The sequence below is a fragment of the Echinops telfairi genome, unplaced genomic scaffold (assembly GCF_000313985.2).
Source record: "Echinops telfairi isolate 266 unplaced genomic scaffold, ASM31398v2 ScPeMD7_1;HRSCAF=3_0, whole genome shotgun sequence".
NCBI lineage: Eukaryota > Metazoa > Chordata > Mammalia > Afrosoricida > Tenrecidae > Echinops > Echinops telfairi.
The window spans coordinates 93,555,845-93,583,568 of record NW_022103896.1 but is presented as its reverse complement, the minus strand read 5'-3'; the positions used below and the strand labels follow the sequence as shown (position 1 = coordinate 93,583,568).

The following is a 27,724-nucleotide window of genomic DNA, read 5'->3' as shown; positions in this document are numbered from 1 at the left end:
GGTTACTTGCCCGGTAGGATAACCAGCCTTAACTCTGGCCCATCAGTAGTCATGTCAGAGTTGTGTTGCCTTCGAGGTGGCATAGTGGCTACATGCTGGGTTACTAACCTCAAGGTCCCCAGTTCAGAAACACGAGCCGCTCTGTGGGAGAAAGATGACGTTTTCTACCCCCTGAAGAGTTACAATCTCAGAGAACCACAGAAGCATGTCTACCTTGTTCTATAGGGTTGCTGTGGGTCAGAATCAACTTGATGGCAATGAGTTTGTTTTTTGTTTTGTTTTATATGACCGATCCCCACTCCTGATCTAGAGCCCTAAGGAGCTCTAAGTAGCTGGGTGGCATTCTTAATTTCTAGTGCAATGGAGTGTCTCTGGGTGCAAGTACTCCTCACTTAGGAAGTATGGCTTCCAGACACACAAAGCATTGGGTCACAGGGGCAGCAACCAAAATAGTTTGTGAGGAGGTCACTGGGGCTAATAATGAGTGGTGTCATTCCCTTTCCCACGCCTAGGGTCCTGGACCCATGAGTCCCGGTTGTGGTAGGAACAGCACGACATGTTGGAATCTGGTTATATGCATATACAGCCTCCTAGAGAACATTACCCCACCCTGCAAGGTATTGCCACAAGCTGGTGCTATAATGGTGTCTTTAGAAGGACATTCCATTGTTTTATCAAGTCATTTTTTTCCCAGGACAATGGAAAATATGATAAGACTAGTAAATTCTTTGACCATGAGCCCATTGCTGAACTTCAATTGCTGTGAAGTGTCTCTTAATCTGAGAAAATGCTGCGTGGGATAGCATGATGGTAGAGAAGATGCTCTGTAACTCCATGATGGTGGTTTTGGTAGAAGCACTGCTTGTGGGAAACGAAAATCCATACCCAGAATTAGTGTATATTCTAATAAGAACGAAACACTGCTCTTTCCACGATGGAAATGGTCCAATGTAGTCAGCTTGCCACTCGGTGCCTGGCGGGTTGCTGCAGGATTGGTTGCATATGATGAACCCAGACTTAGAATTGCTGCAGACAGATTGGGCAGTGAGTAGTGGCTGTAGTCAAGTTAGCCTTGTTGAATGGAAGTCCATCTTGCTGAGTCCTTGTATAACCTCTATCCCCGCTACCATGGTGACTTTGTGCATGAACCCACTGGGTAATGGCAGGACTGGGTAGGGGAAAAATCATGTCACATTTCTGATTGGGTCATATTACTTGATTGTTAAAATCCTCCTCTGTTGAAGTTATCTTCTGGTGAGTATACACCCAGAGAGGTCTATCCGCATACTTATTCTTCCTACCTCCTGGTCACCAATCTTCTAATCATGTTCCTTCCAAACCATTGGCCACACCCACAAATCCGTTTAGAATTACATACCTGCTCATTTCTCCTTCCAAGCAGTGAACAACCAGGGAACCGCTTAAATTTCTGCACAGTGGGAGCATTTCTCCTCACTCAACTGAGGTCCTAGAAAGGTGCTGCAGTGCTGCTCTGTGCACTTCACAGGGTGCTTGCAGACTGCACAGGATCATCTACTAACCAGCTCTGAGTTTTCTCTTCCTCAGTTGACTGAACATAAGAAACTCTCCCATGGGCCATAGGTGAAGACTGCGAGAGGGAAGGTAATGAGACAAGAATAAAGATCATGGGCATTTTGGTCACTTCCTTATGCAGCTGATGCCAATCTCATATATACCACTTCCATTTAATGTCCAACTGTATAACTCTGTGGGTCAAGCAACACTCAGTTCATGATGGACAATTCAGGTCATATGGTGACTTAAAGGCCAAGGGTTAGGCATTCAGTTTCTACTAAGGCCCAGTAACACGTCTGAAGTTGTTTCTCCAAAGGAAAGTAATTCTCTGCAGAGGATGGCAGGATTTGGTTCTAAACATCCCAAGGGTTTGTGCTGTGATTCACCAGTAAGGGCCTGCCAAATATTTCAAACAGCACCGTATCTGCTATTGCCACTACAAGTACTATTGGATCAGCTGGTTTATATGACACAAGTTGCAAAGTGGCTTGCACAGCAACCTGACCCTGATGCAGTCTTCTACTGCTTTGGACCCCACTCAAAACTAGCAGCATTTCAAGCCATTTGCTAAATAAGCCTGAGTAGCACACTCAAATGAGGGGTTCAACAAAGGGGTCACCAGGAACTATGCCTGCTTTTCAGTTGTAAAAGAGCCCAGATAATGTATCCTTCACTTTGAACTTCATTGACATGCCTCACACCACTGTACCTGTAAAAACTCCAAGGAGGCAGACAGGCTTGATTTTTGTTTGTTTGTTGGTCAATGTCTCACTTTCTAGCTCACAGATGTCCTACCAATAAGTGTCTAATCATTAATATTTCTTCCTTCGTAGGTCCAGTCAGCATAATGATTTCAATGTACTGCACCAGTGGAATAGCTTGTGTAAAAGAAAACTGATAAAGTTCCTTGGAGACAAAATTGTGAAATAGTGCTGGTAAGTTCCTATACTTTGAGGTAGGACAGTGCAGGTATATTGTTGGCCTTACTGCTTGAAGACGACTGACTAGCTTCCAGTGATCTTTCGAAACCAGAACTAAGAAAAAGGGCATTGGCCTGATCAATAACCACACACCAAGTACCAGGAAATGTGTTCATTTGTCAAACAGTGAGCTACATCTGAAGCAGCAGCTGCAATTGGAGTCAGCACTGTGTTAAGTTTAAAATAATCAACTATCAGTTCCCCAGATCCATAGATGTGTGTTTTTGGGTGGGGGTGGTGGTGGTGGTAGGGAAGGGAAACATAGGCCACATAGGTGAATTAAATGAGGGATGTGGTGGGATCAAGACTTATGCAAGTCGATGTATGTATGATTGTGATGAGTTGTATGAGCCCCTAATAAAATGATTTTTAAAAAAAGACTTATGCAAGTCTTCCAGGAATGAGGTATTGTTAGTGGCTTATTATTTTTCTAGGTAGAGGCAATTCTAATAGCTTTCATTTGGCCCAATAGCTCTTACTCCGTGTCAGGGATCCGGTGTAGGGGCTTTGCCAGTTGCTATAGATGCCTAATCCAAGTATGTCTAGCACAATGGTTCATTCTGGAACTGTGGAAATCACTACACAATGGTCCCACTGAACCCACTAAGACGACTCTTAGCTAAGACTCCATTAATAGCCTGACCTCCATAGCCTGTTCTCACCGGTGAACCACAGTGACACTTTACCTCTCCTAGAATTATCCAGTGTCAATTAAGAGTCACTATCCAGTAATCCTCTAGAATTCTGATGATTTTCTTTTCTCCAATGAGCAGTCACCCATGTAGATTTTGTTGGGGAGGGCTGGGCTAAAGATGAACAGCATGCTTTTTTTTTTGCAGTGCAATGGGAGGTCCCTCCTTACCGGGACCTGGTCTCCTCTTCACTTAAAGGACTGGGAGACTGTAAACTGTCTCAAGTCTGGGAATTGATTGAGCAGCTGTGACACTCTATTGTTCTTATTCAAGCTAGACTGCCATCACTTCATCTAGAATTCTTTTGTTTGAATGGATCAAGTAAATATTTAGGAAATAGATTTTTTCATCTATTTCACTCTTAGGGCTACAACCTTAAATCCATGATTCAGATATTCTGATTATTGTATTTCCTCTGCTATTATGGTAACCAGCCCATCTTTTCTTTATCAATTAAATCCTACCACTTTGGCCACTGTCGTGATGGGTGTCCCTGTAGTTAGATGAACCCCTCTGTAGTTAAATGTCATTTAGGGAAATTCCCATTGCCAAATCTGACTACATAAAATAACAATCACTCCAAGTCTTTAAGGAATTTTGGGCTCCCATCACAAATTTGTTCCTCATTGTTGTGATTTTAAAAAAAAGTGTGCTCTGGGCACTCCACTTATGGGAACAGGGCTGTGAGGGTTAAGCTTTGTGTCAACTCGTTGCACATCTACAAAGGTATGGGTGGAGTTCAACCTCTTAGTCAGGATACAGCATAAAGTCTTTTATGCTTGTGCGGCACCTTTTTATAAGGGATGCTGGGAAGGACTGGCCTTTCTCTTGCTCCTCTTCTCCTTCCTGCTGGCTTGGGTCCTGCATCTGGCTTCCAGGACCGGAAGCTTCTGTGGCCTGTTGACCCTTGGGATTGTCGGCATCCTGCCATGTTCCTGCCAACCTTGATTTCAGGTGCCTGTGCACCCAAATGCCAGCGATAGCCCAGTTTCTTGTTTCATTCGCTGGCAGCTGTGTGAGACTGGAGGGCCTCCAACTGACGTCTGTCCAATAAAATTGAGCTGGCTGACTGAGCAGCTTCCTGGATCTACATTTCTGAGCACCAGTGGTTTTGCTTGTCTATAACATGTAGCCGAACGTAGGGGCTAAGCTGGTAAAGTCACTCTAACATGTTGATTCCCCAAGTCTTTGGATACCATTTGATAGAAAAAAATCCCAGCGCTATTTAACGGATCCCCCCTCAAAGTGACCCTGTCCAGGGTTTCTGGGCTGTAAAACCTTACAGGAGCAGACAGCCTCCACGTTATCCTTTGGAGCAGCTGGTAGCATTGAACGGATAACCGGACAGCAGTCGAGCTTACCGGACAATGCCATCAGGGCTCCACTCTTACCCAAAGTAGAAAGGAAATCTGGTCCTGGATTTAGTGTAGGACACTGCATTCCCATGAGCCAGTGAACCAGCCAAATTAACTATTAGATAATTTCCTAACCTTTTGAGCTAAAAAACAAACAAAACAAAGCATACCACTGAATAAAGAATCTCTGCTTAGTGGATGCATATAAAAAATCTCAGACTGAACCAACTTAAGTTCCTTTCCTCATTGTCCCACTAACGTAATATTCATTTTCACATATACCAATAATTTCTTTTGGAGTGTATTGTACCTCTCTGGGTTATACTTTGTACTTCACCTTTGGGGATTCATTACAAGTTAATTATAGGTCTGGAAGCAAAAATTATCGGCAAATGTGGTTCCCAGGAACATTCAGCAAAGCCTTTAAGTCAGCGGTTGTCAACTTGCGGGTCACAAGCCCTTTGGGGGTCGCCTAAGACCCTGTTTCCGATGGTCTTAGGAACTGAGACACCGCTTCTCTATCCATCTCCAGGCTGGTCCACCCACATGCAGATACGCCCACTTACGGGGTGGCCGCATTAGAAAGCTTGAGAACCACTGCCTCATGTTGTGGCCCAGATAATACCCCATGTCCCAGGTGGGTCCACAGACAAAACGTCATCAGGTGCAACAGGGTGAATCTCACTAGATTGGGGTATGAGGGCTGGTTCTATTGGAAAGAGTGATTCGATGGAGTTTAGGGGCTCAATGTCCCCAGATTTTGATTGCCCATATGACCCCATCTCACATTCCAGGTCCCCATTTTGCTCCAATCACACTCCAACTTCAGACCCCATTCAAGACTGGGAATTCAACTGGCATTGTAATTCAGCCATTCTTATGATAAGATCCAAGCTATGGTTTTCTGCAATATTAGTGCTGAAAGAAAACTTTTTTTCAGGGCACAAGTGGCAGCTTTGAGGTCTTTTATGTAAAACTTGAAATGTGACTTCGAAGCTATGAGTTCAGCTTTCTTTTATCACTTTGTCTAGTGTATGCAGCAGGAACCATCCAGCTTCTTTGTGCTTCTCATTTTGCCAGAATTGCAGAAAAGTATCAAATATGCAATCGTGCAGAACCTCGCTTCTCACAAATACTTACCTATTGGTGATGATACTTTATATATTAATATTGCTACTCCATGCCACGAATTAGTAACACCCTCTTAACAAATGGAGGCAGCGTCATCACCACCTTTCAGACTCATCAGGCTTGAAAACCAATTTAGAAAACTCATTGCTATGATCATTTCTCCCAAACCACTCTGAGTGCCAAATGCCTTAGGCTGGGCTATCCATGGAAGTGACCGGCAAGCCCTATTGTTGCTCTGCTGTGACCAGGAGACCTTGGTCTCAAGAACCAAAGAATGGACTCAGAGCATACAATGACAAGCAGAAAGCACTTTATTTGGAAAAGTAAAGAAAAGCACTGCCATGATACAGCAGGTGGGGGCTTTGCCTAGGGTTTGTTTTGTTCTTTAAATTCAGGTGTGGGGTACTTGGCCCGTATCTTCAGGTTATCAATGGACCAAACCTGGATCTGGTCCTACTTCTCAGGCCGTGATAAACGTGGTCATGCTCTCCCCACGGCTGGGTCTTGCCCAGGCATGCACAAGGAAGCAAGCACGTGATGTTCAGCACAGAGAGCCTTGGGTTTAGAATCAGCCTGGGGGGTCTGATGCCTGTAGGCTAAGATTTAAAATGCCCTAGGCTGTTGAGGTCACCATTCCAGAAGTCCTGCCACTCCCAATGATCCTGGGTGGCCTTTCCCTCCCTCTACCTTCCCGTTCTCTTCCTCCTTTCACTATATCCATAGGTCAGACATCACGTGGGAGGCTTCTCCTGACTTCTGTAGCTGTAGGAATTGATAAACTCAAGACCCGCAGGCCAGATGGCAGGCTGCTGCTGACTCATGGGCTGCCAGAGGCTGATGAATCCCAAGCTGTAAATCTTGAGTAATACAGCAGGCACTGGCTCAAGTCCAAAGAACCAGAGGTCAGATTATGCAGAATCCAGATAGTGCAAAAATCAGAGAAATTTTCCATGTCTATATCTTAGATGGAGGCCACCGCCCCCCCCCAGAAAACCTCCTTTCAACCAATTGGTTGCCTGTAACACATCTCAAGATGGAGATAATTACATTATTTCAGATCTCCTTGTGGGAGATGGCTATGTCATTACATACCTGCCAAACTGTATCGTAAGTGCCAATCCATCAAGAATCATGGCCCAGCCAAGTAAACACACAACCAGAACAGGTCTCAAGTGAACAGGTGTGCCAAAGAGACAAGGCTGAGCTCTCCCGTCAGGTCAGCAGCAGTGCGTAGTAATCACACTGAATCATCCGGACCACTCATGGGCCAGCGACTGGTCCTAACTCAAATCATGCTACTTCTTTTCAAGGAGCTCAAAGAAGGTTCCATCACATTTTTAGGATATACATTAAAACATTGTATTTGTTCATGTGGGCGAAGACACTAAACTATAAGTTAGGGTAGCATGGGGAGTGACGATCAAGAAGAGTGACCACCTGCCCATATATTCAGCAAGGACCCAATATGCTCTAAATGAGGGTATTTTCTGTTAGAAAGAGGTCTCCAGATTCTTTGTCCCAAACCCGCAAAAATTTGTGGAATGAAGCCGGTTGTATAAACTCTTGATTCCACTGGCTACGCCACAATGTGAGTCAACAGGTGTTGTCACTTGTTGTGAACTGCCAAGTCGGTTCTGACTGTGATCGTATTCAGAACAGAATGAAGCCCTTCTGGTCCCGCACCACCCTCACACTCGCTGTGACACTGCAGGACACTGGTGTAATTTAGGAGGTGGAAAAGCACTCTGACAGTGGAATTCCTGATATGGAATGAGCAAAGCCTTCCTCCATGGAATGGTGTCCTAAGAATCCAGAGGATTATCTACATCAGCAGGTCCCGGTGTGGGGTCGACAAGCAGCACCAGGAGCCGATCCTGAGAGCGTATTAGAAATGTACATTGTCAGTCCTGTCTAGACTCACAGCCCAAGAGCGAGCGGGAAGTATTTGGCATGTGCTTCGAGTCCTTCTGACGCAGGTAAAGGACGTCCACACGTAATGCTGCTCCGCAGCCAGTCCAGCCGGTCTGCGGAGCTCTGGTCCCATTCCCGAGCACAGACTACGTCCTGCACCAGGATGGGAGAGGCCTGGGCCCTGGCGGCTGCTGTGGCTGGGTGATGGCTGGCAGAAACACTGGCAGCCCCTAGTCTTTGGCTGTGTTATAATGACCCCTCCCCTGACTAGAAGCCTTAGAACCATCAATCCCCAGGCGTATCCTGGTCTCGCTGGCCAAACCGCAGACGAGGTGAGGATGTTGGCTGGTCTGGAAACACCGTGAAGGACGTCCACTCTGCGCCCGCCGCCCCCCAGCCTGCCTCCAGGGTACTGAACGTATCAAGCTCCAGGTCTCCAACTGTCTGGAGCTTTGATACCTTCAGTAGGACACAGGTTTACCCCAAAGACCTTCTTCACATAATCAGCAATTAGTGTGCACTCCAGGTCTTCATAAGAGAAATGTGATGGAATACTATTTCCATTATTTACCTGGAATACGTATTCAAATGAAAAGAGCGTGACTTGTCTTGGAGAAAACTCGCAACTACACCAAGGCTGTGGAGAACATGACACAGCACTGCGCTTCCTCCTTCACCCCGGAAGCCCCTTCTGCTTGCGGACAGTCCTGGGCAGCACACGGGAGGGCGAAACCAATGTTCTGCTGTTTTATTAGCTGAACCAGGTGTGGGTTACAACTGAAGTCTAGCCACGTGTTGGATACACACGGTGTGCTTGTGGACTTTCCGGCAGCAGAAGTTCTGAACTGCACGGACCTTACTTAGAAAACAAGCAAAAGCCAAGTACAATCGGAGGGCACTGCCAAGTGGACAGCATACACAGTTAAATGACCAAGTCATCCGTTTAAGGCCAAAAGACTTCAATGAAAATAGCATATGAAAAGCGAACATAAATTACATTGAAGGTCTGTACAGGATTGAAAGAAAAAAATAAAAAAGCAATATTGCATTGTGTACAATATTGTTCTAACATTCCAAATTCATGAACCACTTTCCCTTGATTTCCAGAGAAGTGAGCAAATTACACATGCAGTATAATTAAAATAATTTCACAAAAATACAAAATTTTGTAGGTTTTCTCAAAGGCACTTTAAAACACAGACAAAAATAACAGCAGAGGCTTCCACCTCAGAAGCTCCTCTCTCGTTGGATGGGACCCAAGGCAGAAGGGCAGCACCTTGTTCTCACACATCTTCGGTTGGCAAGTGAAAAACATGACTGGCGGCGAGGCAGCAGAGAGAAGATGGGCTTCCTGCATTCGGACGGAACCGAAAGGCCAGTGTGGAGAATCTCCCGATACCAGGCATCATCATGCTTGCCTTTGGCAGACAAGTTCCATAACAGCTATCTGGACAGGACTTTATTTTCTTTCAAAGTAGACCCAGTGCTCAGTGCTGGGCTATGACTGGAATAAACGCAGGAAGCGTCATAAAGGGGTCATGTTGCTTGGCTGCCTGCCTGCCCCACTAGCATTGGCACCACTGGCTATGATAGCCACCCACCAAACATGTGGGTGGCAGCAGCACCTTATATATCAGATGGCAAGAGCAAAGCTGTATCTCACACCATCAAGTCTACAAAGGCCTTGCCAGCAGTTATGAGCTGACACGACCACTGTGTTTTGTACCTTCTTGTGGAGGTGACAGTTCTGACCAAGAGGCTGATCAGGGTCCCTGGGGTATCCCAGGAGGGTTTCTCTCCCAGTCAGAAGCTCTGGGAACCCCTCAGGCTTCCAGCTGGACCTCCACCTCCTCCATCTGTAGGGTGTCATTGTCTCCAAGAAGCTCTGTCTCTGGGACGGAGCCTTCCTCTTCCTCCTCTGCTTCCGGCACAGGATTCTGGGCTATGTCTTCTGCAGTGTTCTGAGCATCCTCGGTGCTCTCGGAGAGCAGGGCTGCTCTGTCAGCCACCGACGTGTTGGAGGGAGCTGTGGTCACATAGCCTGTGCTGGTGGAGCTGCTGCCACTGTGATGAGAACCTGGCTTGGGGATCACCTGTGGGGGTACCTGCTGAGGGGCCATTTGCATTGGGATCTGAACAGGATAGAAGTTGGGCAGGTAGGCTCCATAGGCTGGCATTGGCTGGTACCCATTCACAGGGATGTAGAGCTGGGGTGGGGGCACCATGGGTCTGATCTGGCCCTTCATGGGGATAAACTGGGGTTGTGGGAAGGGCTGAGCCTTCTGCTTGGGCCCTATGTAGCGGGCGTTGCTCACGTTGCTCACAGGGCTGGTGCTAAGGGAGCTTGTCTGTGTAGTGTTGCTGGCGCCTGAGGTCTGTGCCGAGCTGTTGTAGTTGGAGAGGTTCCCCCAGGTTCTGAGCCTGCTGTGAATATCCTTGAACCGGGGCCGCCGGTTGGGGAACTCATTCCAGCACTCGATCATCAGGGCGTACACCCAGGCGGGGCAGTCGTCTGGGCAGGGTAGCAACTGGCGGTTTCGGATCATCTCCACTACATCCTGGTTGGAGTAGCCACAATAGGGCTGCAGGCCGTAGCTGAAGATCTCCCACAAGACTACACCATAGGACCAGATATCCGAGTCAATGGAGAATTTGCCATACATGATGGCCTCTGGGGACATCCAGCGGATGGGCAACAGTGAATTCCCCACCAGCTTATAGTAATCAGCTGAGTAAACTTCCCGGAAGAGGCCCAGGTCTGAGATCTTCACATTCAGCTTATCGAACATGAGGACATTGCGAGTGGCTAGGTCTTTGTGCACCACATGGTGAGTGGACAGGTACTCCATCCCTGCAGCGATCTGGACAACTAAGTGGACAAAGTCAGGGGGCTCTAGGGCAGACTTCACAGTCCGGTCATTGTCAGTGCTGCCCACGTCGGAGTGGGGTGATCGCATGACCAGAAACTCATGTAGGTCACCATGGGAACAGTAGGCGAAGACCATGCTGATGGGCTGATCTTTGGTCACTACTCCCAGTAGGCAGACGATGTTGGGGTGCTGAAGTCTTGACCGCATCAGAGCTTCGTGCTTGAACTCCTCCCGGAGGGGCACTTCTGCTTTGTCCTTGAGGGTTCTGATGGCCACAGCCTGGGTCTGCTCCCCAGGGGTCGAGCCAAAGAAGTGGCCTTTATAGACTTTCCCAAATCGGTCTTCCCCTAGCTCTTCCATGAACCGCACAGTGGACAGGCTGATTTCTTTGAGCTTGGCCTGTCAAGAAGGAAATGTTCTGTGAATAACTTATGTCCCTGAGACAAGCCTTAGAGTGATCCTGTTCTTCCCTACCTCTAACTCCTCTGAGGGCCTTTGCTCTGGCTTTCCCACATCACCCACAAATAAGGTTCAACCTCCAATGGTAATAACAGCAAGATCATGTCTTTTTATGGTTGCTCCAGTATGTACCGTATATACTCGAGTATAAGCCGACCCGAATATCGGCCGAGGCACCTACTTTTACTACAAAAACGGCATTAAAAATGTGTTGAAAAACTCAGCTTATACTTGAGTATATACGGTACCTATCTCTGAGCATTTCTTCAATCAGGATGCTGTCATCTTTAGAGACTCCCAGTCAGTTATTTTACCCCTGCATTCTTGATGGACTTGCTTCACAGTGCCATCCTGATTAACCTCTGATGGGGAATGTTGAAGAATGCGGACAGTCAGTCAGCACAGTCCGTGTGGACCCATGCTAGCAGCACCTGTCCAGTCAGAGAGAGAAGAGTGAGGTTCCCCCAACACTTCTGCCACTGATTTTCTAAGAACCAAAAGTCCTAATGAATTTTAGAGCAAAACAAACAGCAAACGCTGCAGCAAAAGGAAAGACAGTTTACAAAGAATTATGTGTATCTATCAAGGAGTCCATGGCTGGTACAAACAGGTAAGCTGCTAACTTAAAGCTGGGCTATTTGAATCCATATCGAGACACCAAGGAAGGGCTCGGCTCCCCGCTGGAAGAAGAAGGCACTGAAAATCTTATGCACGGCTTCTAGGCCCTGTCAGACACTGACGGCCCACACAAAGAAGGCAGAACATTATCGGAGATGGTGCCAGAGGATGGGCCCCTTGGGTCCAAGACCAATGGAAATGTGAAGGAAGAGGAGCTGATTTCTTGGCCGGGAGTCAGCCACGGCGACGTGAGTCGAGTAAAACTTGTGGGCATGGAGCCTTCGGGACCTTCATTTGCTGATGGGCATGACTCACGGGAAGGAGAAACAACTGCAAAAGTCTGAAAAATGATCAAACTTGGAATGTGTGAAGTGAGGATTTAGGAAAATTGGAAGTGGTCAAAATGAAACGGAACACAAGAAGACTGAAGTCCTAGGCATTATCGAGCTGCAATGGACTGGTATTGGCCATTTTGAATCTGAGCCATAGGATTTACTATGCCGGGAATAATACAATCAAGAGGATTGGTGCTGCATTCATTGCCAGAAAGGCTCTTGTGAAATCAATCCTGAAGTACAATGCCGTCTGTGATAGGATTATATCTATCTGCCTTCAAGGAAATGTAATCAGTACAATTATCATTCAAATTTATGCAACAACCACAAAAGCTGGAGATGAAGTAATTGAAGCATTCTACCAAGTACTCCAGTCTGAAATTGATCAAACATGCAGTCAAGATGCATTGATAATTATTGGTGACTGGAATGCAGAAGTTGGAAACAAATGAGGAAGGAGCAGTAGTTGGAAACTATGGACTTGGTGATAGAAATGAAGCTGGAGATCACATGATATAATTTTGCAATGCTAATGACAACTTTATAGCAAATAACTTTTTGAACCACACAAAAGGTGACACTATACATCAACTTCCCCAGATGGAATACACAGAAATCAAATTGACTACATTTGTGGGAAGGCACAATGGAGAAGCTCAATATCAGCAGCTAAAACCAGACCAGGGTCCGACTGCGGAACAGGTCATCAATTGCTCATTTGTAAGCTGAGGATGAAGCTGAAAAAATGGAAACAGATTCATGAAAGCCTAAATAAAACTTAGAGTCTATCCCGCCTGAATTTTAAGAACATCTCAGGAGCAGATTTGTTGCACTGAACACTAATGACAGGAAACCTGATGAGCTGTGGGAGGACATCAAGACCATCATTCATTCATTAAAAAAAAAAAGGCAGGAAAGAAAGAAGAGATCAAAGTGGATGTCAGAAGAGACTTTGAAACTTGCTCTTAATAGTCGAGTAGCTAAAGCAAATGGAAGAAAGGATGAAGTCAAAGAGCTTAATGGAAAATGTCAAAGGGCATCTTGAGATGACAAAGCCAAGTGTCATAATGAAATATATAAAGACCTAGAATTAGAAAACTAGAAGGGAAGCATATGCTCAGCATACCTGAAACTGAAAGAACTCAAGATAAATTCCAAGACTTGACTTGTAATCTTGAAAAATTCTACGGGCAAAATACTGAACGAAGCAGGAAGCATTAAGGAAAGATGGGGAGAATACATAGAGTTACTGTACCAAAAATAATTAATTGGCCTTCCACTATTTCAGGAGGTAACACGATCAAGAATCAATGGTGTAGAAGGAAGAAGTTCAAATTGCACTAAAAGCATTAACCAAAAACAACTTTCCAGGATTTGATGGCATGTACCAGTTGAAATGTTTCAGCAAGTTGGCACACTGGAAACACTCGTCTACACCAGGAAATTTGGAAGCCAGCTACTTGGCCAATTGATTGGAAGAGATCCATATTTGTGCCCATTCCAAAGAAAGATGACCCAACAGAATGCTCAAACTATAGAACAAAATCAGTGATATTGCATGAACATAAAATTTTGCTTAAGATTATCCAACAACAGTTTCAGCAAAGGAGGGGAGGACGCTCAATGAGATACACTGACCCAGTGGTTGCACTCAATGGGCTCAGGCACAGGAACAATTGTGAAGATGGCACAGGACTGGGCAGTGTTTTGTTCCGTTGTGCACAGGGTTACTATGGCTCGGAGCAGATTCGATGGCCCCTAACAAAAGCATAGGGTCATTAATGGTCAGACGGACTAGGATGGCACCGAACAACAGAGGTGCCCTGGAAGAAAGCCAAACAATATACCTCCAAAGGTCACAGCCATGAAAACTTTATCTCAGCTACCTAGAGCTGTCATAGCAGAAATACCACAAGTAGACGGCTTTAACAAACAGCACTTTATTCCCTCATACATTAGGAGTCTGAATTCAGGGCACTTACTCTTGGGGAAGGCATTCTATTTTTGGTGGCTCAAGAAGGAAGGTCTTTGGCTCCTTTCAGAATTTTGGGGACATCTCCATGTGCCTTGGCATCATATTCCCCTGAATCTAGAAGGTTGCCAGCACAGGGACCCCAGGCCCAAAGGACATGTTCCTATCCCATCTCTCCCTTCTTGGTGGTACTAGGACTCCCCCTTACGCCTACCTTCTCTGCTGATATTCTCTCCTTTGTTTTGTAATAAAATAAAAGACGATAGAGGTCCCTCCCTGGAAACATTCTGTGACAGTATTAAGAGTGTTGTAACCTGACCTAATCCCCCTACAACAGATTGGCTTAACACATCATAGCACGATCATTACATAATTGCCAAACCACTGAGGATCATGATCCAGCCAAGTTGACACATTGGACGGACACACACACACACACACACACACACACCCCTACCTCAATCCATGCTACATATTCTGGTTGGGACCCATAGTTTCTGGAGCATGGAGGTTGGATGAATGAACCCCATTCCCTGAGATAACGGTTAAATCTTAAAATAATATCCCTGAAGTTTTCTTAACACCAAACAAAAGTTTGCCTTAAATAGTTAAGAATGTCTGCCTTGAGCACTATGCTCTTTCAAGATGCATTTACATGAAATCAAATTTACGACAGAAATTGGAAGGATTAGATAGGAATCTTTGGGGCCAGTGAGTCTATGTTGCTTGTGAGAAATACTTTAGAAAAGGCGAGTTCGAATGGTTGCATCATTTCCAGAATGTAACCAGTGTCATGGACTTGTACTTGTCGAAAAGAATCTGCTGAATTGGTGTGTATTTTGTTATGCACATTCTATACAGTAACAAGTGAAATAAACTATGTTTTAAAAATCCCCAAACCCTATGGAGAGTTCTACTTTCATTACATGGGTCTGCATGAGTTAAGTCAACTGAACAGTTACTGCCCCTTTGCTTATTCGACAGCAAACAGTGAGCAACCATCAGACTAAGTCAAACATGGAAGACTATGCTCTGAAATATATAGACATGAGACCTGTTTGTGCTGGTTAATGAGAGGCATCTCCATGTCTTGGCTGGGTGATGCCATCAACTGCCTTCGCTGTGGTGTGGACGCCGAAGCCTTCTGCTTGTTCCGGCACATGCAGACCAAGAAGAAAAGGCAAGCAATAACCAAAGGTATTGCAATGCTTGGAACCAAGATGTAGAGAATTCCCATTTTGCTGCTGTCTCGGGGACCTGTGAACAATAAGGGTTTCATGATTTTTTTCAGAAAAGTCTTCTTTGCAACTCTAAGTCTTACACCAGCCCAATTCTCACCTCAGGCTAAAATATTTAAATGCAAGTGGGAAAATTGTAAGATGACCTTTAAAAACAACCCCCCCCCAAATATACCTACAAAACCCCACCTTGTTGTACACTTTGGAAACACAACGCTGAACTTCCCACTATGAAAACCGAATATGTGGCATTAAAACAACTGAGCTTTAAAGGTTATTACTATTGAGTATTAACAATAACCCCACTTACTTTTCTCATCTAATGCTTGAAGGCCATCGGAAATGGGTGTTCTGGTCTACCTCACGTTTACTAAACTCTCCCTGGCTGCTGACAAGCTGATGAAACAAGCTGATACCCGTATGCAGTGAATGCAGCTCGTTATTTTCAAATTTTACATCATGAGAGTATATCCTTTTATGATAGTAATTAAAAACTTATTAGACTCAAAAGAGTCAATTTGTCTGTATTCCTACTAGATTATTCAACCTGAGCACAGAATAAATTCTCTCAGCAACAATATAAGGAAGTACAAGCGAAGGTTTCCAGGTCTTCCAGTTTCCAGTGGACAGCAACACTTCAAGCCATACTTTGGCGCCCTCTACAGGATTGGCTGAACGTCACAGAGGGGTCTATGGTGCGTCCTGTTGAAGAACCTCGGTTCCATGTTGGACAGCGGGGATAGTAGGCCTCCTTTAACTTTCAAGGGCAGCCACATATATCAAAGGAATGACGTTTAGCGAGCAGATGGTTTGATTTGAAGAGTGTAGGTGGGGAAAGATCTAAAGGGCCACGTCTCCACATCTCTAGGGAACCACAGGATCTCTGATTACAGGTTTCTCCTCAACCTCTGTAATTACGACAGACGCCAACACAGCTGTGACCAGTGAAGAACAAACTCGACAACGGAAAGTTCCTGAGTGATCTTTGTCTAGGTGTTCATGAGCTAAACGAAACTTTGAGTTGCATCATGTCTAAAAAGGAACACACCATTGTCACCTTAGTGTTTTTTTTAAAGCACACTGTTCCAAACAGAACCTTGAACCTGTGTCTCATAAAATAAAATAAAGGCAGAGCAAAGCAAAGCTTTCCTAGCCCCGCCAAGCAGATTCCACAGTTGATGAGCACTGTATAATCATGAGGATGAGCATTTATACTCTAGAGTTTAAATTGCTTAATTTATACTCTAGAGTATAAATTGCTTAGAAGGGAAATACTCCTAACTCCTTTTCACCAAAGGCCATTTTGGTGCTCACCTGTTTATTTTAGGTTACACTACATATTTTAGCTTAAAATAACTAATATTCTTTTTTTGGACACAATAGAAGCAGTAGTGGAGGCCTTTGGTGGCACAATGGTTAAATCTCTTGGCTGCTAACCAAAGGGTCAGTGGGTTTGAGCCCACCAGGGGCTATGCTGGAGAAAGATATGACTGGGTGCTTCTGTAAAGATGACAGCCTTAGAAGCGGTGGAGCAGCTCTGTGCTGGCTACAGGCAGGCGGCGATAAGCCAACAGCAAAGATAAGACAACGCTCCATGGCAGACTTTGAAAGCGTTTCCACGACTGCATAATAGTCCAAGCTCTGCATGCACACCAAGGTTCTGTCCAACAGTCTGATGTTCAACAGTTTGCTTCATATTTAGCTATGGCAAAACATTTTGCAATGAATATGCCTGCATCTCTTCTTACAGGGGCAAGTCATTTTGCAGTATAAGATTCTTGGAACTGTCCATGTACATATGCATTTTCTCTTTCTGTACTATCTTTAATTACAAAAGTAATACCTGCTCATTTTGGATTTAAACATCTTGAAGGTCAAACCATTGCTAAATGTTTGGTGTATGTGTTTCCCAAAATCCACAAATCATAGGTATTTCTGAGTATTCAATACACACTTATACATACCTTTCATTTTTCTTTTGCAAAAAACCCCTCAACAAACAAGCAAACAAACAAACCCAGACTTAACCTAGCTATTGTTCTACAACTTGCATTCGTTGCTTAAAGGACATCCTGCGAAGCCTCCCTTACAAGTCTCATTGTTTTAAAACTTTTGCAGTACAGTGAACCCTCGTTTATCGCGGTTAATCGGTTCTAGATCCTACCGTGATAAATGAAATTCCGCGAAGTAGGATTCCTTATTTGTAAATCAAATATTTTCATAGTTAGAGCATAGAGGACATGAAAAAACACCCTTTAGTCACCATTACACTCGTATTACCCAATTTATTAAACGAAAAAGGGAAAATACAGTAAAACATTTTGGACGTTACAATTATCATTTATTATTTATTATATTATTTATGGCATCAAGCGTGTACAGTATGAGCCAATCAGTGGCAGTAATGACAGAGCATGCGCTGTTACGCAAAAACCGCGATAGAGTGAAGCCGCGGAAGTCGAAGCGCGAAGTGGAGAGGGCTCACTGTATTCCATAAAGTAGACAAACTATTATATAGGGGAGATTCAAAAGAATCAAGGAAAAACAGAATGAAAATGGATTTTTCCATGTGTTTTTTGAAGTCCCTCATCTAATTACTGACAACTTTATGCTTAAAATTTATCCAGTAAGTTGTATAAAATATGCAATAAAGATATTCTTGAAGAATTGTCTGTGAACAGCTGAGTCAAAAGATTGGCAGGTTTGGAACTGCCAAACTATGCTTCAATGAGGTAACGGATATACTTTTTTCTTGCCAAGAATGAGAGGGTAGCGGTAGGCCTTTGAGTTTAACACTGCTGGAATGAGGTTCCCTGGTGACTGGTGAGTCTCGTGCTTTACTAACGCACGTCTCTGGACTCCATGTCTTTTGGAAATTTCCTACAAACCCACTGCCTCCTGGTTCCAAAACACAACACATAGAAGCCATGTCTCCGCTATCCAGATCAATTGGAGCTGGTGAAACATAAGTGAGTGAAATAAAGAGATAATTTATTTACATATGCTCTTCTCCTATTGATGATATAAACAGAGACACTGAAAGGGAGCATTGTTAAAGAAGTCTGAATTCTATTTTCTCTAGACCCCATCAGGTCTATGAGTTAAGACCAAGAAGTAGCAGAAAATTCAAATGCTTCGGGATGGCATGCAGAGAGCAGCAAGTGCTTTTTGCTCCCAACCAATCCCTGGGTGGTACAACAGGCGAATGCACTTGGCTGCTAAAACAAACACTGGGGGTCTGAGGTCTGCTGACCTAGAGGTAACTCAGAAGAAAGATCTGGTGACCTACTGCCAGAATATCAGACATTGAAAACCCTGTGGAGCCCAGTTCTACTCTGGCACACACGCGGCAGAGTTAACACGATGGCAAGGGTTTGCTGTTATTTTGTTAATAATAGGTGCAAAGCTAAGGAGCTGATTGAAACGAGAAGTATTTTTACTAGTACTGCGAAATATCTACGTTATAACATTAATGAATAACAGCAACTGTGAAGACGGTGCTGAGCCAGGTGGTCTGTCCTTCCATTGTACATAAGTTGACCAGAGTGCCCCAAATAAAACAGGGGTGACACTGGAGGGTGAGTTTAGGAGTCATTTGTACACTAGTCTTTAGGCTCTTCTGTAGTTTCCAATGTGCTCTGTGTGGGGAGAGGAGCCTGGGGGGGTGTAGCCGTTACACATTGGGCTGCTAGCCACAAGGTCAGCGGTCTAAAATGACCAGCTTCTCCATGGGGGAATGATGGGGCTTTCTACTCTGCTGAAGTCAGAGTTCACAGTCTTGGAAACTCACAGGGACTGTGCTATTCTGACTTCGACGGTTGCTATGAGCCAGTATTGACTCGATGGCAGTGAGGTTTTTTGGGTTGTTTGTTATATGGCCACCTATTACTTTTGTAACAGGTAGTACATGGCAACAGCTTCATGAGACACATTGATCATTTTTGGGATACGATGGGGTATAACCATCCCCATCCCACCAGGGTGCATCAACAGCCAGCACGTAGAAGAAGAAGAAAAAAGAGGATACTTACTACACGAGGGAACATCACACAGTTCCATGCGCACGTTTTTATTCTGGGTAAAACACCATGGGCCTTCCATCTGGCCCCCTGGGTTCCGGCAGTAGGCGTGGCCCCCTTTGAGTTCAGGAAATTCGGAGCTGGATAAGTGGTGGCTGTGGGGGTGCTGCAGGACCCATGCCTGGCACTGGTGACCCGACCTGGTGGTGCTGGCGGTCCCTCTGTAGTCTGTGCCTGAGCCGTTGTAACACTGGTGGTCTAAGAGGGGAAGATGTGTTAGAAGGCCTGAAATGCAAAGGGTAGGGCTGGGGGGTGCAGGGGGAGACTCTTTCTGCGGGTAGTCAAGCCTTCTTCCACTATTTCATAAACAACAAAACCACTTTGCCCGGATACACCCAGAACCCAACCCGAGTTTCCCAAAGGTCGCAGGATTGTACATAACGTCCAGGAAAAACTGGATTAAATGCCCTGATTTAATAAAGTCCCAAACCCACAAATTACACTGAGGGTGCATCAGGGACATGAACAATGTCAGTACAATTATCCTGATGTAACCTCAAGTGAATCTGGGGTCCCACGAAGTGACTGATGACTCACAAAGACAAGCACGGGGGAACGCTGGTGGAACCCTAAGACGCCATGAGCCCAACCCTACAGCTCTTCCTTCAGTGATGTGCGATGAGATCTTCCCATTAGAAAAAGAAGTTCTCTGCAGAACAAGGGGCGATGAGCACGGGGGCCATTCCTGGGTAGGGCAAAGGGTCACATCGCAGAGAGGCTGGGGGTCCCAGCGAGCGCCTTGATAAAAAGGCCTGGCCCTCTACTGTACTTCCCAAACGTCAGTCACGGAAAGCCTACTCCCACGGAGCTGGAATCCCCGCACTGGCAACCGATTTTCTCTACGGGACCCTGGGCTGTGGTGCTTCAGCTGGACCTACATCCGGCTTCAACAGGGAGGATGGAGCCTGAGTTCTAACAAGGAAAACAACAGGCACTTCACACATAGGCCGTTTGGCTGCAGAAGTCGGGGCAGGATGTTCCTGCTTGGCCCATGGGGGTGCGCGCCCGCGCAGCACTCACAGCGGCCCAGCCTTTCCGCAGGGATGCCGATGCGCATGCAGTTGGAGGCGTCTGGGCTCTCAGGCAGGGGGAGCGCCTCACACTTGGGCAGCTGCAGCTGCATGAGGATGAGCGGGTTGGAACGGGCGATCGTGTACTCCTGGCGGCACAGGTCGCTCTCCAGCACCTCGCATTCGTCGCGGCACAGCTCCCGGGGCTTGGGCACCCGGGACCTCTCATCGCACAGCGGGAACACAAAGTGGCAGAAGGATGGGATGGCGAACTGCGAGCACTGGTCCGACAGGTGTGTGGAGGTGCCAATCATGGTGAACGCAGCTGCGGAGACAGGTGAGACCCAGGGAGTATTAGAGCCCATGCCCTGCACTCTGCACCCCTCACCCCACCCTTGAGGCCCGTCCAGGAGAGGCTCCCTTGGGGTCTATATGGCTCCAGGAAAGCTTGCACTAGACATGGAAGGTCGTTGTCACGGCTTGAAACAGGTACAAGAAGCTGGAAAACCAAGCTCAAGATGAGTCTTCCATGACAGGAATATGCACATTTCTGAGACATAAACCTTTTCCTATGGACTGATTCCAAGTGGGGGATTTGGCAAGCACGCGAAAAGTATTGGAAGACTCGGGTTGAGGCCCTGGGCGGGGGTCTTTCCAACACTCCTTCATCTGCAAGCAGAAGGCACAGAGCACACTGAGGCTTAGGAGGCAGGGGGTGGGCAGTAGGCATCGAGTGAGCAAGGGAGAGAGTGTGTGCAGAGAGTCACACTATCGGGTCTGGGAAACACACCGGAAAGTGGAGTGAAATAACAATGGAGCGTGTGGTAAGATGAAAATGTTTCGGGGGGCCCGAGCCATGTGGGGTGTATTCAAAGGAGCACGAGACAAGCACGATGCAGGCCGTGCCTGGGAAACCAGGAGTTCTGTGCTAGGGGAGAGACACCAGCACTCTCTGCGGAAGTAGCTGAAGTCTGAGTCTACGTTGGTGGTTAAAACAAAAGTTGTGTTTTTTAACAGGGATTTTCATGAGAGAGATACAGGATGCATTGGTTGGGGTGGGAGAGAACCACGCATGTGAAAAACTTGGGGATGCAGAAGAAAGGACGGCAAGCTCAGGGTCTGTGAAGCTGAGGGGAGGCAGGGCTCTGTACTGGATGTCGGAGGGCCCAAGGCTTGTGTGCCCTCCTTTCCCTCCAAGACACTCCCTAGTTAGGGGCCAAAGAAAACCACTTGCCCATCCTGACCACCCCCTGTGGGTTCCGTCTCACAGCCTTCTGTCTTGCTTCACTAAAAGAATAGACTTGTTTATAATGGCTTAGAGAGCTAAAAGTGAGGCCCTTTTGCTTATTCACTCTGCTGAGGGTATGCTTTTTGACAGGGGAAGGAATGAAGATTGTATATAATTCTCATGACCCTGGAATTCAGTCCTGGAGGTGCTCCAGCACCGCCCATGACTTGTAGGTGCCATACCTAGCATGACCAGCAGGTGGCACTGCTACTGTTCATTCCAATGGGAAACCCACAGGCACTCACCCACAAATTAAGATGGGTAAGCACTGTTTAAATAAGTTAGTACTAGAGCCTAGTTTTTGAGAGGTCTGATTCCCTACACATTAGGGAATGAAAGTCTGTACCCCGCCCCCCCCCAAAAAAACCCCAAAAACAAACAAAAACCACAACCAAATCCTCTGCTTCTGAGTTGACTGGAATAGAACTGCCCCATCTTGTAAGTCTTTAGGGAAGCAGACTGCTTCCTTTTTGTCCCGCAGAGCAGCTGGTGGGTTCAAAGTGGTCACCGCTCCTTTAGTAGTTCTATGCTTAACCCATTGTGCCACCAGACCTCCTTGACAATCTGTACAGAGTGTGTAAAATTGTCTGTTGTTTGAATGCAAACATGAGCTGGGCTGGCTGAGCCATGGTTCTGGCTTGTAGGCAATGGGTTGATTCAACGAGTGGAAAGCAGATGGCCTTGCCTGGAGATGAGATTCTGGCAGCCAGCAATACTGAGAAACAAAGAGGTTATGGTACAGGGTCTCAGAGTTAATGAAACAATTGACCTGCACACATAGCTCAATCCCGTCATTTCAGATTGGCTGGATATGAAGAGGGTTAGTACACGGAGGCAGAGAAAGGTTATTTAAGAAGGTCCAACCTGCAATTCCTCTTGGACCATCAACTGATAGGACGCCACAAGTGACCTTTTACGAGTTTCTCCTCCTGCTCCTCAAAAGGCATTACCTTAAGCTTCCTGAGTAGTGCAAACGCTTAACGGGAGGTTCAAGTCCACAGAGAAGTGCTTCATGAGAAAGGCCTGGCAAACTCTTTCCCCCCAAATCGGCCATTGAAAACCTCCAGGTGCACAGTCCCACTCTGGCGCCCATGAGAGTGGGCTCCCTGGCACCTCCTTCCTGCTCCTGAAAGGGCAGGTCTAGGTACGGAGGGATCCAAGAACTCATTTCCTTCATCTCCCGAACACTTCATGAGGGGTTCTGTGGCCTGCCCACGGGAAAGCTGATAGAGCCCCAGGACTCCTGTGATGCACAGTGTGGATGAGCAAGAGGCGCTCTCTTCTCCAACGAGGACATCTTTCTCCACAACTGGATCAGTCTTCCCCAGTTTGAAGCACAAGTCAGTCACTCTGGCCTACTTCCAAGTATGGACTTTTTTCCAAAAGCCATACATTCAGAGAATTTTCATTCTAATCTTTCATTTCAAAACTGGTATGAAACCCAGCAGCTTGGATATGTGAGTTGTGTGGTTTTTTAAAAAACTCCTGAAAAATAACAGGGATGATCTTGCGCCTGCAAATCACGAGGATGTACAAGTCACTGAGCAGGCTGTGACCAGCATGAAAACCGATGCAGAATAGAAAGGGCTGGAGTGCCTGGTTCCTATTAAGGGACTGCAACCAATTTTTCCTTCAATGAAACACAACTGAAGAGGAAACAACGATGATGACAATCACAGTGCTTTTATTAAAGGTGAAAGTTGCCTCATTTCTTTGAACATATGTAATGTGCAGATTCACTCACTCATGATATGGAAGCATACGTCTTTACAACATGCTGTCGTCAAAATTTTTGAGAAATTTTACTTCAAATGGCATACAAAGCTTCCCCAGGGAGAGAGAGCTGCTACATTTCCAAAACCTTTTCCCACAGGACTGACATGGCACCTTTCAGGTTCCCCGTTGCTCTCTCCTTTCGCCCCGAGACCTCAGGAGGGCCCGGTTTTAGCATTCTCCAGATACGTCGCTTTGTGACACTGACCTTAGACCCTACTCTGAGGATAAAGGCAGGGTCACACAGGGGTTGCCTTGAATTTAGATGTCCAAAGAGTGGATTTCTAACTTTAATCCTCATTTTTACCCATAAATGCCCAATGTAGCCCCTTATACCTCTCTCAGAATCTCTGGGGGCACTCCAGCATCAGAATTATTTTCAAGGTCATCAGGTGATTTAAACACATATCCATTGATAATATATTGGTCATCAATCATACAGATTTCTGTCAATGTATACACACACACACACACAAATACAGACATTTAGGTCTAAGAGTAAAAAAAATATATTGCCATTAGAGTTCCAGTCCAAATATACTTGACTTTATTCCACACTTTAAATATGTGTCTGTCATCAGTGGATGGCTGCAGACGAGTCCTCTCAGTCATACAGTTGTCTTTAATTTCTCTAGAGCAGCGGTTCTCAGCCTGTGGGTCATGACCCCTTTGGGGGTCAAACGACCCTTTCACAGGGGTTGCATGTCTCATAACAGTAGCAAAATTACAGTTATGAAGTAGCAATGAAAATAATTATATGGTTGGGGGGGCTCACCACAACATGAGGAACTGTATTAAAGGGTCGCGGCATTAGAAGGTTGAGAACCACTGTTCTAGAGTGCCTTTAAAAAAGGCCCAGTCAAAACTGGCTTCTTTAGGTCCATTTAGTTCAAGGCAGAGAGGTCCGCTCAGGGGGTGATGCAGACTGTTTACTGGGATTCCCAAGCAGCAATCTTGAACGGTATTCTCAAAGGTCACAGGGAGATCGGGGTAGATTATTAGGAAGAAGTTTGTAAGAAATGGAAAATTGCACTGGCAAGAAAAAAGGCTTGGAAAGTTTTCCTGAGAAGCCCAAGGATATTTAAAACAACAAACAAACAAACAAGCAAAACCAAGAGAAGGCTCAGAGCCTTTACACGAGTGAGGAGATGCAGAGCCAACGTGAAGTAAATCTCTATAAAGGTGGTGGCCATGGTTGGCATCAGGCAGCTGTCCTAAGGTAGGGGCCTGGACACATCTGTGAGGACAGCATAATGCTTAGGATCCACAGTTTGGTCCACTTAAAGAGCGTGTTGAAATACATTTGCATTCTTTTGTGTCATTTAAACATGCAATCTGAGAATATTTTAGAGCAGTCTATGTTAGAACTGCAATTACCTCAGATTCTCTACTTTACAAGAAACAAAGAAAAGAGATACACTGCCCAAGCTTGTATGATGAGCGGTAAAGTCTGATAAAACCCACATGTTGAGTCAGAAAGGCAGCTCCCTCCCACACTCCAGTAGGTGGGCGGGGCCCACACTTGGCGTTTCACAGCTCCTACCTGTGATCCGGTTCTCGATCTCCCCTTGCATTTGGAGGGAGTCCACATAAATGGTTTGGTTCCCAATGAAGCGCGCACAGGCAATGCCCCGGTACGGCTGGCAGAATCCATCCTCATGATAGTCGTCCCTAGGGAAAACACACAGACAACACCGTGAAGGACATTGGCCAGTGTTTCAATGTCCCTGATCTTATTTCCTTTCTAACCTTTTCAAACGGAATTATTTTCCCCTTGGATTTGTACTTTCTTTCAGTAATTGAAGGCAATTTGAATAAAATGGGAAAAAAATTTTGAGGCAGAATTTTTTTTAGAGGCAATAGTTGTTGTTAGGTGTCTTCAAGTCTGTTCCAACTCATCGCAACACCGTGTGCAACAGAAGGAAACCCTGCCCTCTCTGTGCCACCCTCACAGTTGTTAGGGTGGGGTCCACTGGTGCAGCCACCGGGTCACTTCACCTTGTTGAAAGTCTTCCCCCTTCACTGCCTCTCTACTTTACTTTCTCCAGGGCAACTGATCTCTCCTGACAACATATCCAAACCATGTGAGATGAAGACGACATCCCTGCCTGTGAGGAGCCTTCTGGCTGTACTTCTTCCAAGACAGACTTGCTTGTTCTTCCGGCAGCATGTGGTACTTCCAACGGTCTTTTCCAGTAGCACAATTTAAATGCATGAATTCTTCTTTGGTCTTTTTTATACAAGGTCCAACTTTCACATGCCTATGAGGTGACTGGAAGTGCCATGGCTTGGGTAAGGAATGCTTTAGTGCTCAAAGTGACATCCTTGCTTGTCAACACTTTAAAGAGGTCTTGTGCAGCAGATTTATCCAATGCAGTGCTTCATTTGATCTCTTAACTGCTGCTTCCATGAACATTTATTATGGATCCAAGCAAGGCGAAATCCTTGACAACTTCAATCTTTTCTCTGTATATCATGTTACCTACTGGTCCAGGCCAGCCAGGTGCACAGCAGAGGCTTCCACCCTACCTCAGCACTCCATGCAGACCTGCCAGCCAGCACCCCCAGCCCCCGAGGTTCTCTGGCACTCCTCACAGACCCACCAGCCAGCCCTCCCCCAGCCCTCAGACAGAGGTTCCAGCCTCTATGCTCTGGGCCTGCCAGGCGTCCGGCACAAGTCTGGAAGAAACTTCTGCAGCTGCAGCTAAGGGACCCAAGCCTGAAAGGCACTCCCACTGCACTTTCCCTTCTGCATTCTCCCTCCATAATCCCCTCCCCCCCCTCTGTGCTCTGAGCTGTGGATCTGCACACTAACAGAAGTAGCAGGGCCTCCTTCCCACCTGCCTGCCTGTCAGCAGTGTCCCTAGCTAGGAACAGGCCGCCCAATTCCCACCCATCCTGAACTACACACCCCTGTGTCTGGGTCAACACTTTCCATCAGACTGCAGCAAGCACAGCTGCAAACAGCCCCTACGGAGGCCTGAGGGTGGCTGAAGCACAAGGCATAGACTAAGGTGAGAGGGAAACCCCAGCGGGACAAAAGTGAAACACAACCCTTCCAGGCAGTTGGTTAGAGGCAGGCAGCAGAAGCACCAACACCAGCCTTCCAAAGAGAGAGCCCAGGGCTCTGTGACACTGGAGAAAATGGCACCTAGTTCCAATAAATCGACAAAAAAACAGCAAGCTGCTTCCACAGCTTCAACAAGAGAAACAAAATCCAATGCCAGAGGATGACCTGGACCTAACGACAGTAATAGAAAAGGCAGACACTGACTCCCACAGAAAGAAATCTTCACAATGCTGCTTCGAGTTAGACAGGACATGAAGGAAGCATTACAGAAAAAGGATGAAATGAAGAGATAAAGGCCATGCCCCAAAGGGAAATACAAGAGTGAAGGGAGAAATAATAAAAGCTAATAGCAAACTCACGGACTTTGCCCAGCAAATGGAGGAGGCAGAGAACCGCACCACTGACCTACAGGACTCCCAAGCAGAAATTAATAAATGTGAGAAAAAGTCTAACAAGTCCATCAGAGAAGCTGAAGAAAACCTTAGAGGTATGTGTGATGCTATGAGAAGGAACATCAGCATAATTGGATTACCAGAGGAAAACACATCAAGGAAATCAACATCAAAAATAGCGATGGAATTATTGGAGGAAAACATCCCTGGCTTAATGAATGAAAACCAGGCAACCAACCAGGAGGCTGAAAGAACACCAGCCAGACTGAATTCCAACAAGTCACCAAGACATATAATTATTAAACTATCTAACTTTGAGGAAAAGGAGAAAATCATGAGAGCAGCTAGGGAAAAACAAGCAGTCAATATAAAGGCAAGCAGATAAGAATATGCTCAGACCTATCAGAGGACAATATGAAGAAGAGGAGAGAGTGGAGCAACTTACTGTATATACTCGAGTATTAGCCAACCTGAGTATCAGCCGAGGCACCTAATTTTACCACAAATACTGCATTGAAAATGTACGGTATTCCAAAAATTGCAGGAAAATAATGCAAACCCAAGAATACTATATCCAGCCAAATTACCTATCAAGGTTGGTGGAGAAGTGGGAGGTTTTCTGGATAAGGAAAAACTCAAAAGAACACGCTAAAAGAAACCCAGCACTACAAAAGATCCTTGCCAGCCCTGTATGGGCATAAGAACACCACCAAGCATAAATAAGACTCTGCCACACAGAAAAACACCACTCAGAGTCCATCAAAGAGTAAACAGCCTCCAAGATAACATTGGCTCAACAAGGGAAAGAATGAACCACAAACACACATGCACAACCCATAGAAAAGAAATGGAGGTAGGAAAACACCCTACACAGGAGGTATAAAATGACATCACAGAGTCCACAGATAGATGTATTAATCCTGAATATCAATGGAATGAACTCAGGCCTTAAGAGACAGAGGCTAACAGAATGGCTTAGAAAATACAACCCCTCGATCTGCTGCCTACAGGAGAC

General features: G+C 45.9%; 1 protein-coding gene across 1 annotated transcript in view; it reads right to left on the bottom strand.

Moving 5' to 3' along the window:
• Positions 1–5,987: 5,987 nt before the first annotated feature.
• The window catches only part of ROR2 (receptor tyrosine kinase like orphan receptor 2), a 54,350-nt gene continuing 32,613 nt past the window's right edge, over positions 5,988–27,724 (bottom strand). Inside the window, exons 5-9 of the mRNA XM_004713926.2 lie at positions 24,791–24,918; positions 20,197–20,511; positions 19,129–19,374; positions 14,914–15,116; positions 5,988–10,874 (exon numbers count right to left, since the gene is read on the bottom strand). Of these exons, the coding sequence (XP_004713983.1) occupies positions 9,429–10,874; positions 14,914–15,116; positions 19,129–19,374; positions 20,197–20,511; positions 24,791–24,918 (2,338 nt within the window). The 3' untranslated portion in view covers positions 5,988–9,428. The remainder of the gene's footprint in view (positions 10,875–14,913; positions 15,117–19,128; positions 19,375–20,196; positions 20,512–24,790; positions 24,919–27,724) is intronic.